Source organism: Sapajus apella, unplaced genomic scaffold (assembly GCF_009761245.1).
Source record: "Sapajus apella isolate SASKATOON/1434 unplaced genomic scaffold, GSC_monkey_1.0 scaffold4, whole genome shotgun sequence".
Lineage (NCBI taxonomy): Eukaryota > Metazoa > Chordata > Mammalia > Primates > Cebidae > Sapajus > Sapajus apella.
Genome location: NW_022436944.1, coordinates 4,993,186 through 5,011,548, shown reverse-complemented (window position 1 = coordinate 5,011,548; position 18,363 = coordinate 4,993,186). Strand labels below are relative to the sequence as shown.

General features: G+C 33.0%; 1 protein-coding gene across 2 annotated transcripts in view; it reads right to left on the bottom strand.

Annotated features, from left to right (window-relative positions):
* The window catches only part of SI (sucrase-isomaltase), a 154,409-nt gene that overhangs the window by 68,040 nt on the left and 68,006 nt on the right, over nt 1–18,363 (bottom strand). For both annotated transcript variants that reach the window (XM_032261547.1, XM_032261556.1), the window contains 8 exons: nt 16,284–16,409; nt 15,549–15,680; nt 15,340–15,459; nt 11,921–12,034; nt 7,146–7,230; nt 6,483–6,600; nt 4,115–4,286; nt 344–460 (listed from right to left, as the gene is read on the bottom strand). In XM_032261547.1, coding sequence (XP_032117438.1) covers nt 344–460; nt 4,115–4,286; nt 6,483–6,600; nt 7,146–7,230; nt 11,921–12,034; nt 15,340–15,459; nt 15,549–15,680; nt 16,284–16,409 — 984 coding nt within the window. The remainder of the gene's footprint in view (nt 1–343; nt 461–4,114; nt 4,287–6,482; nt 6,601–7,145; nt 7,231–11,920; nt 12,035–15,339; nt 15,460–15,548; nt 15,681–16,283; nt 16,410–18,363) is intronic.

Genomic DNA, 18,363 nt, shown 5'->3' with positions numbered 1-18,363 from the left:
GCACTCCAGCCTGGGTTCAGGCAATTCTCCTGCCTCAGCCTCCTGAGTAGCTGGGATTACAGGCACGCACCACCATGCCCAACTAATTTTTTGTATTTTTAGTAGAGACGGGGTTTCACCATGTTGACCAGGATGGTCTCGATCTCTTGACCTCATGATCCACCCGCCTCGGCCTCCCAAAGTGCTGGGATTACAGGTTTGAGCCACCGCGCCCAGCCTAACTATTCTTTACAAATCATGCAATAGTCTTCCAGGCTACATATTCTATAGATTTAATTTAAGCACATTAATAAAAATTATGGTTGTGTTTTGATTCACGACATGGAGAACAAGAGGCACTTACTTCATATCCATCAGCATTATGGTTTCTGGAAAATGGATAAAATGCCCCAAGTTGCATCCATCTTCTGCAAAGCTCTTCCGTGGTTTCAGCCACAAATCCACAGATATCTGCTCCAACCTAAATAACAAATATAGTTATTATTTATAATGCTAAGAATCTCAGATTTGCCTAGAGCATCACACTGTATGCCTCAACTGATTAATGTGCGTTATTTACAGTTTGTTTTGCTGTCTTTATATGCACTTCCTTAAATTAGTTTATTTTTCATTTTTGCTCCATTCTTTTCTCTAGTTGCATTATTTTACATGCTCTTGCCATCATTGTCCCTTTATGCACTTTCTTAGCCTTTTGTATTTACTTTTTACTTATTTTTTCTTTTGATGTTCTGATTAATTCCTTGTAAAAGGTGAAATTATTATATTAAAATTTGTTGCTTCTTAATCCCAAAGTGACCTCTTTGATTTGATTTTTCTTATTTATAATATATGTTACTGTAGGAATAAAATAATAAACTGACCATGTGTTCATGTTGAGCTTTAAAATTAATTATTCCAATTAAAGTTGAGCTTTGCCCAATGTGTACCCATATAAGATTGCATTATCCTTATTCAAGGAATCTCCAGAAAATACAATCTTGAATTTAGTGTTTACCATTTACAAACATTTCTTATATTTTTCTGTGTGAGTATATATCCATACATACATGATATATAGCATTGTTTTGCATGTTTGTTAGCTGTATAAAAGACATGTTGTATGCATTGCAATGCAATTTCCCTTTTGTGTGAGATTCAGTTGCATCTCTAGTTCTCTAACGTATGGGAACTCAACGACTATAAAAATTCTTCCATGAAATGTATATACCAGCTGAGCATCCCTAATCCAAAATTCCAAAAGCTGTAATGCTTCAAAATCCAAAACATTTTGAGTGCCAACATAATGCCAGAAGTGGAAAGTTCCACACCTGATCTCAAGTGACAGGTTGCAGTCAGAACTGTTTCTTCCCACACAAAATTATATAAAATTACCTTCAAACTATGTATGTAAGGTGTATATGAAACATAAATTTGCTCCTTTAAGGCATCTCATTACATATATGTAAATATTCCAACACCTGAAAACACCTGAAATCTGAAACGCTTTGGCCAACACATTTTGGATAGGAGATACTCAATCTGTATAGATTTACTTGTCAATATGTTAAAAAAAAATGTATTCTTATTCTATGGAGTATATACATAGGATTATTTTTCTGGTATATTATAATGGGCATTGTTTAACCAGAACTGTTTGCAACCATTTGTAAGCACTATAATAGCACATGTAGGTTCCCCTTATTCATTTTCTTGCCAGTTCTTGATATTTTCAAACAAATTTTTATTACCTATCTTCATAAAATACATCTCACCATGGTTTACAGTTGTATTTCTCTGATTACAGGGAAGTTGAGAAATTTTTTGTATTTTTATTGGTTCCCTAAGGTTTTCTCTTTCTATAGAATTGCCTGTTTATATCGTTTTCTTATTTTTCTATTGTTCTTAATTTTTACAGATTTATAGTAGGCACTTCAAATAAATATCATTTATAGACTATGTGAATTGAAAATAACATTTCCTGGTGAGCTGTTTTTAATTCTTAACTTTTCAACTGTTTTTTCTGATGAACAAAATTTTCATTTTGTTGTCAAATTTATATGTTTCTCTTAAGATTTGTGCTCCTTGTATTCTGCTTAAGAAAGTATTTCTCTAACTTAATGTCATAAATTTACCCTGTTATATTTTCTTCTGAAATGGTTAAAGTTTATTTTGCACACGTAGTTCCTGGGATTAATCTATCTGGGACTGTCTGTTGTGTATGGTGTGAGAAATTGACACATTTTACTTTATTTTTTAAATACTGAATCAATAGTCCATATGAATAGTTGATACTCCCCACACTGACCTCAGTGCTGTCATTTAACAAATTATATCTGTGTGGGCCTGTGTCTTATCTTGCCATGTTAATCTATTTGCATATCCACAGTCCAATACGATTGTGTTAATTATTATAGCTTTGTCTGGTAGCACTAATCCTCATTCCTTGTTTCTACTTATTTAAAACACATTGTTTGCCACATGAAGTTTAGAATAATAATTTTATGTTTCCCAAAATCCCTTTTGTTGTTTAAATTGGAATTCCACAGAATTTTGATAACAGTTTAGAAAGAATGTCTATTCCTATTATATTGAGCCTTCTTCTTATTGAACAGGGTATATCTTTAATTTACTTAACTATCACATTTTTTTTTAAATCCTACATTAAGTTTTAATATTGACTCTTGGTTACTGTTTATTAATTGGTTGCTATAATAAGTGACACCTTATATTAAATACATTCAAATATTGCTTGCTTTTTCTTCTTTTTGACAAAACTAATTTTTCTATTTTATTAAAATTTTTGAAGAGTCATCTTTGTATTTTTAAATTGTTCCTCTAGAGATTTTGCTTACGTTGCATTAATATTTTCTCTTATTTTTCATTAATTATATCTTCCTTTAGGTTTACTGTTTTCCTTTTTCCACTTTTTAAATTCATGCACTTCACTCACTGTTCAGTCTTTGTTTTTAAGTATTTAAATCTGTAATTTTTCCTTTAACAGCTGAAATTACACAAGATTTAATAAGAAGTAAAATTGTTAACAGTTAATTCTAAGTTGTTTTTTTTTTTCAATTCCTTTCAGTTTATCTTTTGACTCATGAATACATTTGATAATATGTTTTTCAATTTTTTTTTCTTTTTTTGGCGGGGGGAATCTCACTCTGCCATCCAGGCTGGAGTGCAGTGGCCCCATCTTGGCTCACTTGAACCTCCGCCTCCTAGGTTCAAAGGATTATCCTACCTCAGCTTCCTGAGTAGCAGGGACTACAGGCACCTGCCATCATCAGATCCAGCTTTTTGTATTAGTAGAGACAGGGCTTCACCAGGTTGTCCAGGCTGGTCTCAAACTCCTGACCTCAAGTGATCCACCTGCCTCAACTTCCCAAAGTGCTAGGATTATAGGAGTTAGTCACCTCGTACAGCCTAATTTTCAATTTTCAAAGGTAAGATTGTGGAGCCAGGGGTGGGGTGCTTGGGGAGGTGGGTTTTACTTTTATTGATTGGGTTTTTGGTGATTGTTTTACTGGGGCATATGAAAGAAAACAAATCACTATAATTTTATAATACTTGTTACATTATTTGTCTTATGTAGTGTCTCTCTTTAGTCTTGAATATCAACGATATTTCTTTTTTATTTGATGTAGCTAGACTTCTCGGATATTTTATGTTTACAATTCCTAGTACACATTTTTTCCACTTTTTAAACATGTTTTATATTTTAAACAATTTTAAGCATGTTTTATATTCTAAACAAAACATTATCTTTTAAAATCTAAACTGATAATCTACTATTTTAAATAGACTTATACTTCTGACATGTATTTTTATAACCAATATATTTGAACTTTTCTTCACCATCTCATTTTGTTCTTTATATCAATTACATAAGGTTTTCTATGCGTGTTTATATTTACATTTGTTTTCCTGAATTATCTTTGATTTCATTCCCACTTTAATGGTTTGAATATTATAGATACAATCTATATTCCTATTTTACTCATAAATCCCATAAATTTTTTAAAAAATGAATTGTTTCTCTAACATGCCTTTTGCTCCTTTGACTAAAAATTAAGATTATATTAAAAATTAATGTAATTGCTGCTTTTATGAGTAACACTGTATGAAACTGCCTTACCAAGGGCATTCCAAACAAACTGAACTCCAGCATTCCAGTTATAGACCATTCCATTTGTTCCCATGAAGCAGTGTTGTCTCCTAACCAATGTGCAGCATGTCTTCCAGATCCAGCAAATGTTGACCGGGTAAGAATGAAGCTTCTCTTATTAGGAAAAACTTTTTTTACAGCTCTAAAAATAAAACCAAATTAGTAAGTAAAATTGACTTTAAAAAATAAAGTTGGCATTTAAATTCTAAAATTTCATAATTCCAGAGCCATGTGATATAATTTGGCTGTGTCCCCACTAAAATCTCATCTTGAATTGTAACTCCCACAATTCCCACATGTTGTGGGAGAAACTGGATAGGCGGTGATTGAATTATGGGGATGGGTCTTTCCTGCACTATTCTCGTGACAGTGAATGTGTTCCTAAACTGATGGTTTTAAAGAAATGGGAGTTTCCCTACACAAGCTCTGTCTCTTTGCCTGCTGCCATCCATGTAAGATATTACCTGTTCCTCCCTGCCTTCCACCATGATTGTGAGGCCTCACCAGCCATGTGGAACTGTAAGTCCAATAAACCTCTTCTTTTATAAATCACCCAGTCTCAGATATGTCTTTATTAGCAGCATAAAAATGGTCTAATACACCATGCCATAATATGTATAATAATTATCTCAATATTTTATGTCCATTTTGTATGAACATGTATTAATATTTACTTATGTAAATACATTCTGGTAAAATACAGTGAAGTGGAATTTTTAGAAATCACTAAATTTTGAATGACTCAAATCATCCTTTACCAAATTAAATAAACATATGCATTCAGTATCCACTCAACATTTGTTTTTGAAATATGTAATTTAAACTAATTGAATTCCCTTATAAATACAACACCTGAACTTGAACCCAATAAACTTTGTGTAGTGTGGTGACTCAAATTATATCTGCATTTCTACATTTCCAAATATTAGCAGGCAAGGTTGGGATAAGACTACCTATTTAAGAGGTTTTTCTTAAATATGTAAGTTTAAAAACTTACGTTTTTTTAATGTAAGATGTAAAGTTTTACATAAAAACTATCCACAACTACTAGCATCACTCATGTTACCTCTACTGGTACCCAACAATTATTGATAACATGTTCATAATTGGAAACAATTAGGAAATGTGTAACAGTATTCCTAAGTGCTTTTCCATATTATAATCTTTATCATATTGAAACATAGCCTTTTTTTCTTTCCTAGGATTTATTTACCTAAACACTGCTACATATAATACTTTACTGAGTTTAAAAAGTAAATGAAACTAACCATAAAGACAGCTTTTCAGAGTTTGGATATCAGTATGATTTAGGGCCAGAAAATATAAATTTAAATAACACTCAATCACAACTGTTTAATTGTGAGAAAATTATAAGTATATTGACAACAGTATTTGGTTTTATTGACTATTATATCACAGGGCCATAAACAATGCTTGAAAATTAGCAGATAATGAACATATGATTGTCTTCTTCTTTTGTTTTGTATTATATTTTATAAATATAATGCATTAGAAAATTACTTAGAAGGATATTAATTAGAAAACATTTTAATTAAAGTCCTTGTTTTTGAAAAATAGTTAAAAGACCTGTTCTTGGGGCATTATTTCCCCAGGCCAATTGGGGAATTCAAGCTTAAAACACAGTTATATTCAGAAATGGTAAAATTAATCAAAATTGTGAAGGGTAATTTAAATCTATGAGTTTGAAAAGGGTCTCAGTTAAATATACATATAATGATATATATATGTATATATATATATATGTGGTATATATACATGGTATATATGTGTGCGGATATATATATATAGTCATTCTTTTTTCTTTCTTTTTTTTTTTTTTTTTTTTTTTTTGCGATGGAGTTTCGCTCTGTTGCCCAGGCTGGAGTACACTGGTGTGATCTCATCTCACTGCAACCTCCACCTTCCGGGTTAAAGGGATTCTTCTGTCTCAGCCTCCCAAGTAGCTGAGATTACAGGCAGCTGCCAACTCTCCCAGCGAGGTTTTGTATTTTTAAAAGAGATGGCATTTCACCATGTTGGCCAGGCTGGTTTTGAACTTCTGACCTCAGGTGACTCATCAGCCTTGGTCTTCCAAAGTGCTGGCATTATAGGCGTGAGTCACTGCACCCCGCTTACCACATCATTCTTAATTAATGAGTCCCAAATTCATAAATATTAGTAAGAGAATTGATACTTTGAATGCCATAAGTTTTTAGCAGGCATAAAATATTTCTTTTTTTTTAACTTTGCTATTTCCTAACTATGAACACATTGATAAATTATCAAATATTTTTAAACAGTAAATATGAAAGAAGTCTTTGAATGAAATTGCACTTACTCCTCTGTGGCTATAGCCATACTGTATCCATAGAGGCTGTGAACATCATAGTGTCTCCCCCAGTTCTGCACAGAATCCATGCAAATTGTTTTGGAATACATGAGTTTGTCAAGAATATCTTTGAGAAAATACATAAGAAACAATTCTTATATTTTTCCATTAAAAACATTATAATATATATTTTCCCATTTTAGATGCTATATTTCTTTTCGTTTTTGCTATGCAATTCCATACTTAATCAAACATAATGAAAAAGGACAATTCAATTAAACCTAAATTAAATTCCAATTAGGTCCTCATCTTTCACTCTTGCTAAACTTGGATTAACTATTAGATTTATATTTAAATTGCTAAATACTCTGTTTCCTAACATCAATAATAAATATTTTAATTAAAAAAGCCTTTAACAATATAGAAATACACTTATACTCATCTATATTGTACATCATATGCTTATGGATCCATTTTAAAGCCTTATACTAGATCTGTCTGTTAAATATAATCCTAGGCAGGAAACATTTGGCTGAAGGAAAAAACAAATTGATTGCATGGTTTTAAAACTATACCAAAAATTGTAATTTAGAAATATATGTTAGAAATTACCAGTGAACCAGAAAATTGTTATTAATTAAAATGGTAATTATAGAACAAAATAAATTTTACCAGGAGTAAAACGTGGATAATTCCAGTTGTTGGCATCACATCCTTTTGTTGAACCTTGAATGAAGCTGGAAACTTCATTCATGTCCTGAATGGATACAAAATGAAGAATAGCAGAATTTACATTATTATAAATAGTAAAAGCAGAAACTCTCTAGTTGTTTGAAAATGTTTTATGTAGGATAACACATAATGTTCATTCATTCCTAGAGGACAAATATAAGCTACCAAGCTAAAAATAAATTGTCTATATCAGAAAAGTATCTTAGATGGGATAGAGTGATTTTAAACAATCAAAATGTAGTTCATGTCTCTAGTTTTTGATTATATATATATATGTATGACATTAATTATAAGTATTAAGTCATTTCCAAATAGCTGTTAGTCTTCTCATTATGAGTCCATAGTTATACACATTCCTTGCATATTCATTTATTTAATATTTTTTTTTCATTTAACCATTGCCTAATTTCTACGATGTGCTAAGCACATTGCTAGCAGCAAAATTTGCCTACCCAACAGCTTCTATATTCTCATAAAGAATAAAAGTTTAACAAAGGCAAATAGCATTTAGTATTTTAATTAAAATAGTTATGGCCTCACAGAATCTTTGAAACATTCAGGAAACCCTAGTTCAGCATGATCACACTCTGAGAACCAGGACCTAAGTAGCTCTTGAAGAAATAGTGGTGGGATATTATGTTGATGTATTTTCTAGCCATTTTAACATAGGCCCCAATCTTGCCTCAGTATCTACTAGTTGTGTAACCATAACCTAACCAGTTAAGTCGTCATATTAAAAAGGATATTTTTTAAATGAAATCATATATCATAGCACATATAGTCAAGAAATATGCATTTTGTCTTTCTTCTCTGCAAACTATGTTGAAGGCTTCTGTAAGCCTTATTTTTCACATCTCTTTAGTAAATTGTCTCCTTTCAAAAAGGCATCACATTCAGTCACATACTTGACTCTGTGTTAATTGTATTTCCCTCAGAAAAAGTAGATTTTCTTAATTACATTTCCCTTCTACCAGCCACATCTTGCCCATATTTTAGGACTCACCACTTTTCACCTTCTTGATTCCTTCCTTTCTTATTTCAGATTTCAAGCCCCCCTTTAACCTTAGTATTCCTTTATTAATTTTGCAATGGTTAAATATATATTTTATACCACTTTCTGGGACCTCCCAAGTAGATAATGTTTATCAACAGATTAGAATATGGTCTAAGAGACTGATGGTGTCACTAAAAGACACTAATATAATAATTTTTAAAAAATATAATGGTGAATCATTTACATTATAGTTGGACATTTCTTTCATAAAATTATAACTATACATACTTGCTAGTTTGCAAAACCTTCCCTGAATATTGAGTTCTTCTGACCCCAGCACACCGAATATGATTATTCATCTCTGTTATTCTCAAAATCTTATTGTAAAAGTGTCTAGGCTATGGATATAAAAATAAACTAAGGAAATTTGATACATGGAATTGAAATGATAAATTAATGGTGCTCAAGGGAAAAAGGAATAATTTGTTATCCTGACAGAGATTTAAACGGTATATATTTCCGCTTCCCAAATGTTTTCAGAGTAAGCAGAAATGAGAGAAATCAATATAGTTATTCTGAAGTACAAAAATATCTAAAGCTACATTGAGTTACTGTTTTGAAGTTGTCTGGAATATTATATTCAATTTTGTTTCCTGTGTCCAGTAAAAATTAATAAAGATATACTATAGTTATACAGCAAATAAGTGTAGGTAAAGTACTTTTTTCTTCATGATTCCACAAATAAAATTAAATTTTTAAAAAACTGCTACTGAAATGTATAATTTAGGAATAGTGAGCTGCATTATTTTAAATTTTAAAGTGTTCTCACTCATAAGTGGGTGTTGAACAATGAGAACACAGAGACACAGGGAAGGAAACATAAAACACCAGGATCTCTCAGGAGGTGGGGGCTATGGGAGATATAGCGTTAGGAGAAATACCTAATGTAGATGACAGGGGAATGGATACAGCACAACACCATAGCACATGGTGAAACTACTCTTATTTAATATCATATACAAGTGAAGTAAATTAGGTAAGCTAGGGTTTTTAATATTAGAACCAGTAGATTTGACACATTGCAGTCATGGCACTCTAGCCTGGCAACAGAGCAAGTCTCCATCTCAAAAAAAAAAAAAAAAAAAAGAAAAGAAATTGTCAGCTGTTTCTGAGACTGTCCCTCGAGCTTCTTTAAAGTTCCTTGAAAATTGTGATAGTTATCTGATGGCATTTTCTACTCACATTTAAACTAAATATAAATAAATATTGCCCCATTTTAAAAGAATTTGTAAAAGAATTTCATTTTTATAAGAATCACTTAAAATGTAGAAAGGATATAACCAAATAAGCTTCTAGTTGTTTGGAAATTTAAATTTATTTGGGCATATCTTATTAACAAAATTTATGTTTCAAAATATTATATATTAAATTATTCAGTTTTTCATTGAATAATTTTGCTTATTAGATTTTTTTTAGGTGATCTTCTCATCTTGTCCTCCCAATATGCAAGTATTACAGGCACGAGCCACTACTCCCAGGCCACTGGGAGTAGATTTTTAAGAATAGAATCAAAATAACATGATATCAAAATATCCATATGTATTCAAGAAATGATTTTTTTTTATTTTAAAAATATTGACTAATACTTTTGTTTTGAAATCGTAGTTTTGGTCTCAGTTATACTAAGTACTGTAGGCTTTTGTTTCTCAATTATTACGGGATTATCTCATAAATGACATAAAAAATAGAATTCAAATTTACGAAAAACTATACTTCAATGACAATTAAGCTCACATCATTTCCCAAGGTGATTTTAATATTTAAACCTAACATTTATGACTATTAGCATGTAAACTAAATTAGAAATCTAGTAAATTATAAAACTATTTTTATACTTGACATAAAATAAAACTTTATCAGTTAAATAACAAGTTTTTAAAACTGGATCAGAAACAATCCAAAGAAAGTGAAATAATTATATAAACAACTTAGCAGTGTAATATGGCAACTATTTAAAAAATAGCTAGAAGTAGAATTTCCATAATACGTATGAATTCACTGATGTTCATTGATCTTTGAAATTATACTTTTTTTTGTTGTGTTTTTTTGTTTGTTTAAGGCTTAGTTACAATGCTTCTGCAGTAGTGTTGAAAATACTCTGCCTTTCTCAGATAACCTTCTCTCCCCCACTTCGGAGGTGAATCAGGAATTTCAGTTTTCTATTAATGCAAGAAATGCCATATTCTCTCTTCCTATAATACAATCAGACCCTGTCTCTCTATTCCTAAGGTATTATTTGTACTTGTAATTTTGCCGTAACCAAAGTTGTTCCTAAGTAGGAAATAAAAAGACTAAAGAAATTTTCAGTGTAGGTTCAATAATATAAGAACTAGAATTTAAAATAAAGCTCATGGTCAGAGTGAATTATTTGTATTTCTACCAGTCGCTAGTTATTAGTGGTGTAATATCACTGATTTTATGTTAAATAACTGAAGGCTTTTCATCTTCATTTTGTTACTGTCATCTTAGGAGTCCTGAAGATTATACTAAACCTTTATTCAAATCCATGTTGCCAGCAGAAAACATAATTTTTCTATCTTTGCATTTCTGACAACGTGCCTGATAGATATACGGTGCAAAAGAAACATTTGTTAACTAAATGACGGATTTAATAAACAAGTGAATAATTGGAATTATGATTGAGTTAATAATGAGCACTCAAGGAATACAGAGATTGTGTGGACCCAAAAGAACAAAGAAAATAGGACCATCCCTAGGGCGTCCATTAGGTCTTTTTTCAAAATTCTCTGCAGTTGTAATTTAGTTTCCATGCCTAGCAGCAGGCCATCAGTAGCTACAGATGTACAATTTCACTTAAAGAAACTCCTCAACACTTGCCTTTTTCTTTTTCTTTTTTGAGAGACAGTTTCATTATTGTTGCGCAGGCTGGAGTGCAGTGGTTCGATCTCTGCTCGTTGCTACCTCCACCTCCTGGGTTCAAGTGATTCTCCTGCTTCAGTCTCCGAAGTAGCTGGGATTACAGGCACCCACTACCACACCCAGGTATTTTTGTATTTTTAGTAGAAACGGGGTTTCACCATGTTGGTCAGACTGGTCTTGAGCTCCAGACCTCAAATTATCTGTCTGCCTCGGCCTCCTAAAGTGCTGAGATTACAGGCATGAGCCACCACACCTGGCTGTATTTTTCTTTAGTAAGTTTATTAGCAAACTAGGATTCTGTTTGTAGATTTTTTGAGATACAATACTTCACCTATTACCTATTTTTATTTGTTCTATTCCATAGCTTACTAAAGAGCAGTCTCTAAAGAACAGGAGCTTATTCATCATGTTGCTGCTGTTGCTTGACTGTTACTAACTTTAATAAATGTCTTGGGAGTTGCACTGCAATAGGCTTATCACCAAATCTTACTAATTAATTTTTAGGTAAATTATTAGTCATAAAGGAACGAAACCTTGGATATGGAAATAAATTTATAAAGTGTATTACTAAAAAAGAAAAACCTCGATTTGCATTTATGTTTTTTTTTCCTCACTCATGAACATAATAGGTATACTTATATATTCTAGTAAAAAATACAGTAGCTTTAAATTTTATGTTGAATACATCAGAAAAAAATGTATTTTGTTGACTTAGTAATTTTTATGGATAAATAATTCTATGGTCACTGACCAAAATTACTGGATTAAAATAGCTACTTACAATCCAAAGTCCATCATACTGCACTTGTTGATGGAAAATACTGCATTCATTTGCCCACCAATCAATGCAGTTTGGATTAGTGAAATCAGGGTATACTGTTAATCCTGGCCATACCTAGAAGAATAGATCATTCACATATATACATAAATAAATGGAAAAATAAATAAGTGAAATTTCAAATTAATAAAGTTGAGAATAGTAAAAGGTGTTAAAGTTATCCTTCTTTAGGTGTATGCGACTCATATTATCTAAATTTACAAAAATATCATGACTACTTTAAAACACATTTAAAGATGAGTAGTAAAAAAACACGAAATCACAAAGCATTTAGGAAGAAAAAATCAGAACATGGCATAAGGCTGCTATTTTGACTGCAACTAAATTTGTTTCTGAGCATCACAATAGGTTAGCTTAATAAATAAACAATGAATATCCTATATATTTTATATCCCGTAAAAGAAAGCACATTCCAGTTCATTTCCAAAGGTGTATGCCTCCAAACAATTTTTTAAAAATTTTCTAATGTTTATTTTTTATGAATAAACATGAATATGACACATACTGGGCACTATTTCAAGTACTTGCATAATTACTAACATATAATCTTCATTAGAGTTTTTGAAAGCAGGTACTATTTTTAACCCCAGTTTACAGATGAGGTAGGTACTGTAATTAAAATCATTTTTGAAGATTAGTGATGCACGAAGAAGTTCAATAAGTTGCTTAAAGTCAAACCACTAATAACAGGTACAGCAGGAATTTAAACCCAAACAATCTTACACCTGAGTCCATGCTATTAAACACTATGTGTATTATGCTGTCTTTTTCTAATTTATGCTTCTTGAAATTATTTTACATTATTTTAGTTATTATTTAGAATAATGACATTAGGCAAGAAGAATTTAATTTCAGATAAACTGAGCTAAATTATATTGTTTTGTATTCAAATGTTTCAAATTGACTACCTGATCTGTCCATAAGCAACAAAGTTGGTATTAACATATATCATGTGAAATATTAATTAAGGGAAGAAAAATGTGTGGGTTTTCTTTTTTACAGAAGGAGCTCATAATTATTTAAAAGACTTTCACCAGAAATTTTAAGTTTGATGACTGTGATAAGAAAGGAGCTTACAGCAGAGTGATGGAGCAAGATGGCTGCAAAGAGCCTCCAGTGGCCATTCTCCCTGCAGAAGTACCCAAATGAACAACTACCCACAGACAAAAAAAGTACCTTCCTAAGAACCAAATACAGGTGAACAATCACAGGACCTGGTTTTATCATATCAAAGGAAGAGTCATTGAAGACAGTAGGAAAGAGAGTCTTGGATTGCATGCACCACCCCGCTCACATTCCTCAACAGTGGCCATGGTGCATGGAGAAAGAATCTGTGCACATTGGGAAGGGAGAGGAAAGTGACTGTGGTCTTTTGCATTGGAACTCACTGCTGGCCTGCTACAGCGGAAAGTACGAGGGGCAGAAATCAGCTGACACCCATAGAAGGAGCATTTAGAACAGCCCTAGCCATAGGCAAACTGTTCTTCCCACCAGTCGGAACTCAAGTTGCAGCAAGCCCCACTACTGTGATCTAAATTGCTCTGAGGTCCCAATTAACTGGAAAGGCTGTCTAGGCCACATGGACCACAATTCCCTGGGTAAATCCTTGTGCTGTGCTGGGCTCAGAGCCACTGCACTTGGGGTATACACAACCAAAAGAGATACCAGCTGGAAAAGCCAAGGAATTGCTTTCAGTACTCCTCCCCCAACCCTTGCAGTGCAGCTCATAGCTCTGGGAGATACTCTTTGACTCTTCTTGAGGAGAAGAGAAGGGAGGGTAATGAGAACTCTGTCTTGCAACTTGGAAACCAGCTCCGCTGTAGTATAATAGGGCAGCAGGCAGAGTCCGGAGGTCCCCAGCCAAGACCCAACTCCCAGACATTTCGCAATGCACTCTGGGCCAGAAGGAAACCCACTGCCTTGAAGGGGTGAAGCCAGCCCTGGCAGAATTCCTCATCTGCTAACTAAAGAGCCTCTGTGCCCTGAATAATCGGGAGTGGTAGCCAGGCTGTACTCAATATGGGCCTTGGGTGAGAATCAGGCCTATGGGGTCCTCAAGTGTGACCCAGCACTTTCCCAGCTATGGTAGCTGTGGGGAGAGACCCTGCTGCTTACGGAAAGGAGAAGGAAGGGTAAAGGGAACTTTGTCTTGCAGCTTGAGTATCAGCTCAGCCACAGTGAGATAGACCAGCAGGTGGACTCCTACTGCCCCCAGTGTCAGGCCTTGGCTCCTGGAAGGCATTTTTGCACCTGCCTTGGGCCAGAGAAGAGACAACTGAGCTAAAGGGAGACATATGGGCCTGGCAGTATTCACCACAAGCTGACAATATAGCCCTTGGTCCTTTAGTGAATATCAGCTGTAGCCATCAGTGTTTGTCCTAAAACTGGGGTGGTGGTGGCCACATGGAGAGACTCTTCTGCCTAAGAAAAAGGGAAGTAAGAGAGGGAAAGACTTTGTCTCAGGGATTGAGTGCTAGCCACTTCATCTGCAGTAGAACAGAGCACCAGGTAAATGACTAAGTTTCCCAACGCCAGGCCCTGGCTCCCAGAGGGCATCTCTGCACTTGCCTGGGGGCCTTGTTAGAACTTCCACACTGAAGGGAAAGAAACAAGCCTGGCTGGATTTGCCAACTATCCATTGTAAAGTCCTTGTGCCTTGAGTGAGCATAAGCAGTAGCCAGATAGTGATCACTGTGGGTCTTGAATAAGATCTATTGCTATGGCGGCTTCAGGTCTCACCCAGCACAGTCCCAGTGGTGGTGGCCACAGGGGTGCTTGCATCACTCCTTGCCTAACTCAAAACAGCTTAACACAGAGACAGAGAAATAGTAATGATCAGAGAAGTAATAAATGAAATTGAAGAAAAAGGTACAGATTATCAATGAAATGAAAAGTTGGTTATTTGAAAATGTAAATAAAATCAACTAACCTTTAGCTGGACTAAGATAAAAAGCAAGGCCAAAATAAATAAAATCAGTGATTAAAAAAGAGACATTATGACAGATAACAAAGAAATGCCGATAGTTTTAGAGGCTGCCATGAGCAGCTATATGCCAATAAATTGAAAAACCTAGATGAAATGCATGAATTCCTAAACACCTACAATCTACTAAGATCAAACCATGTAGTTTGATCTTCTTATACGAAGTCAAACCTTTTGCATGACTTCTTATGAGAACTGTTTTATAGAACCTTGAAATATTTTCTTTGTCTAATATTTTTCTCCACAATTAAAATATAAAATTCAGACTTGAAAGCAGACATATACGCACACATGCACACACACACACGCATATCCACAGAAACTTTGTTTCAGAGAAGAAAACTTGAGCAATACAATATTAGTGAATATAATGTTTTACCTCTCCAATAATTGGTGTTGTTCCATCTGACTCATTTACCCACACCTTTTGTGCATTTCCCCTCTCATAGGTGGCATATGTTCCTCCATTGGCACGTTTACCTATGGAAATTGCAGGGTCCTAACAATAGAAAGAAGAAACTATCTAAAATCTACTAACTTACACATGTATAAAAACTAAAAATGTATTAATGTATAATTGATCATTACCAAGATGATGACATATTTCTGTCCATGGTCATGCAAATCTTGAACAAATTCAGGGAGTCCTTGAAATGCAACTTCATCGTAAGTAAAGTCTTTCTTGTCTTCCATGTAGTCAATATCAGTGACCTGTGTATCCTGAAGGTTAGCAGATTGCATTTCAATACATAGTACGGAAAGAGCTCTCTAATCAGGTCAATTTTTAATTCTAATGAATGTCTGTTATAAACATAACCCTTAAAAAACAAATGAATGTCCATCCTTTTCATTTCACTAAAGAAGCAATCATATTGTTTGTAAAACTGGTTTTTCTAATTATTAAGTACAAAAACATTAAGTGATTATTCATATTTTTTCAGTGATATGATTAGATATGCATTGCTTTTATATTTGTGCATTTCATTGTAAAAAATAAAAAATTTATGTATTTCAAAAAATTATTTAAAAATATATAGATTCTAAAATTAAGGTCTATTTTAGAAACTAAATATGATTTTGTTTACAGTGAAATATGTATTCTGTTCCAGTATAACTAACAATCAGTTCTTCAAAAGCATATAGTTGTACTTTCAGGAGGCAAGAGCATTACGTATGAGATAAAATATACTTTACAATTAAAAGGCAGCCTTGTAATAATATTATATAATATATATATAGAAGATATTCCTGACAATTTCCTATGGTTATTATTATGCGACAATAACTTGATTCATATTTCCACAAACCCTTCATTCTACTTACAAATGGTATGCCGGCTTCCCGGTTTCTCCTTACCACTTCTTTCACTACATCTAATGACTTATAATTCCAGCGACTTAGTTGGAATCCAAGACTCCAATATGCTGGCATTGCTGGTAGTCCAACAAGCTTGAAGTAAACGGACATGTAATTAGTTTGAATAGAAAGAAATACATTTAGCATTGATAATTGAAGTTAATGTCCCCCTTATTTTGTTATATCCCTAATATTCATTTAGGTTTACATAAGTTAAACAAAAATTTAATGTTACCTGGATTCCAAGTAATTTCCTATTCTATTTGAATGTGATATGAAACTCTTAACAAGTTTATGTCTTGCATTTCATGTTTTAGTTGTGTTTAAAAATTAGAAAGTGCAACATAACAGAAAGTAGCATTTGCCAAGCTATGTTTTGTCCATAATAGAAAGTTAAATAAGAGAATACATGAACAGCAAACAAAGAAAAAAGATAAAAGGGAAAATTTCCCACCACGCTCCTATTTTCTATAATAAGTCATCGTATAATGAAAACAGAAAAGACATTTAAAAGTACAAAATTTCTGTTTCCTTACATTTTGGCAGTCGTTTATCTCCTGGTTTTCAAAAATGTTAATAAAATATACATTCTACAATGCTCCCTCCCCACCCAGTTACTGCATAGGCTCTTTTCTTATTCACATACAGTGCCTTGGCTTTGTCTCTTACTCCTGGGGACAAACGAATCACCATCCTTTCCTCTTTCTGTAGTGGCCCAAGCAAACTCAGTGCAAGAGAGTATCAGTGTCTCATTACAACAGATTATATAATTTTGCACATGGAAATTTGGATGTAACTGATGTTAATTTCTTTCACTAAAAAGTGAGTTTTAAGTTATATAAGACATATTAATACTTGGCATAATTGGTTTTTTTTTGGTTTAGGCTTTCATATATACACATTGGATACATTACTTCTCCATGTCTTATATCTAAAAAACTACTATGTAAAAATAAAAAAGAAATTAATTACTCATGTTGGGTTTTTGTTTTCTATTCAAGTGAAGTACCAAACATTTCAAACTTGATATCAAAATAAGCTCTCAAAAATTAGTATGTTTAAAGTGTTCTCCTGAATACCATATGTTAAAAATAATTCTTTAAAGATTTAGACATGCAATTGAAATTTCTTCTCATATATGTGTGAGAATCAACATATCTGTTGACATAAATTTCTTCTCATGTATGTGTGGTGAATCAACATAAATGTAATAATACTGATTTTGAAATAATTTGACATTCTACTGACTTTACTCAACATGTGTGAGACAGCTATGACAACTGATGTTTGACAATTGGAATGTCAAAGAATATTGTTTCTCCCTTTTGTTCATGTTATAACCACACACAAAGTCTATATGTAGGCCAGCCTAGAACTGTAATTATGATTTTATTTTATAGAGACTGTAAATGTTGTGTGCTTCTCTTCCAAATTTCACATTTATAAATAGAAATTTGGGAATGATTAGACATTGTAAATTATTAAACTGCTTAAAACCTTAGCTACTCTCATTCAGATTTCTGGACCCTAATTTAAAAAGTTTTTTATAGTAATCACTTCTCCTTTGAGATCATTTTTGCAAATAGGAATTATATGTCAAAAGGTGTATTAAGAAAATGCGATACTTAAATAGGCATAATACTTGAAATTTATACCAATGAAAATAATTTTATTTTCCATGACAACACCATTGTAACAGTTAGAATAGAGAAATTACATGGAAGTTTTAGAATCATCTTCAGTGTAAGTCCTGGATTCCCCACCTCTTTAAAGCCCATCTTGGGCTCAGGAATACAAGATGTTATTTCATATGTAAATAACAGCTGCTTAGATAGTAACTTGAGATGTGTTTCAGGCTAGGTTTCAAACTGGACCCTCTTTAGGCCAAAAGACAAGAGCCAATTTTCCTGGAGTTTACCTACTATGAATTTATAGGACAATTCATCAGTCTTCTCACAACTCAGCTGCCTCTAGGATTTTAATCAAAGAAATATATGACTTACACATTTATTGCCTATTCTCAGTGTTAAATAAGATTGTTCGTTTT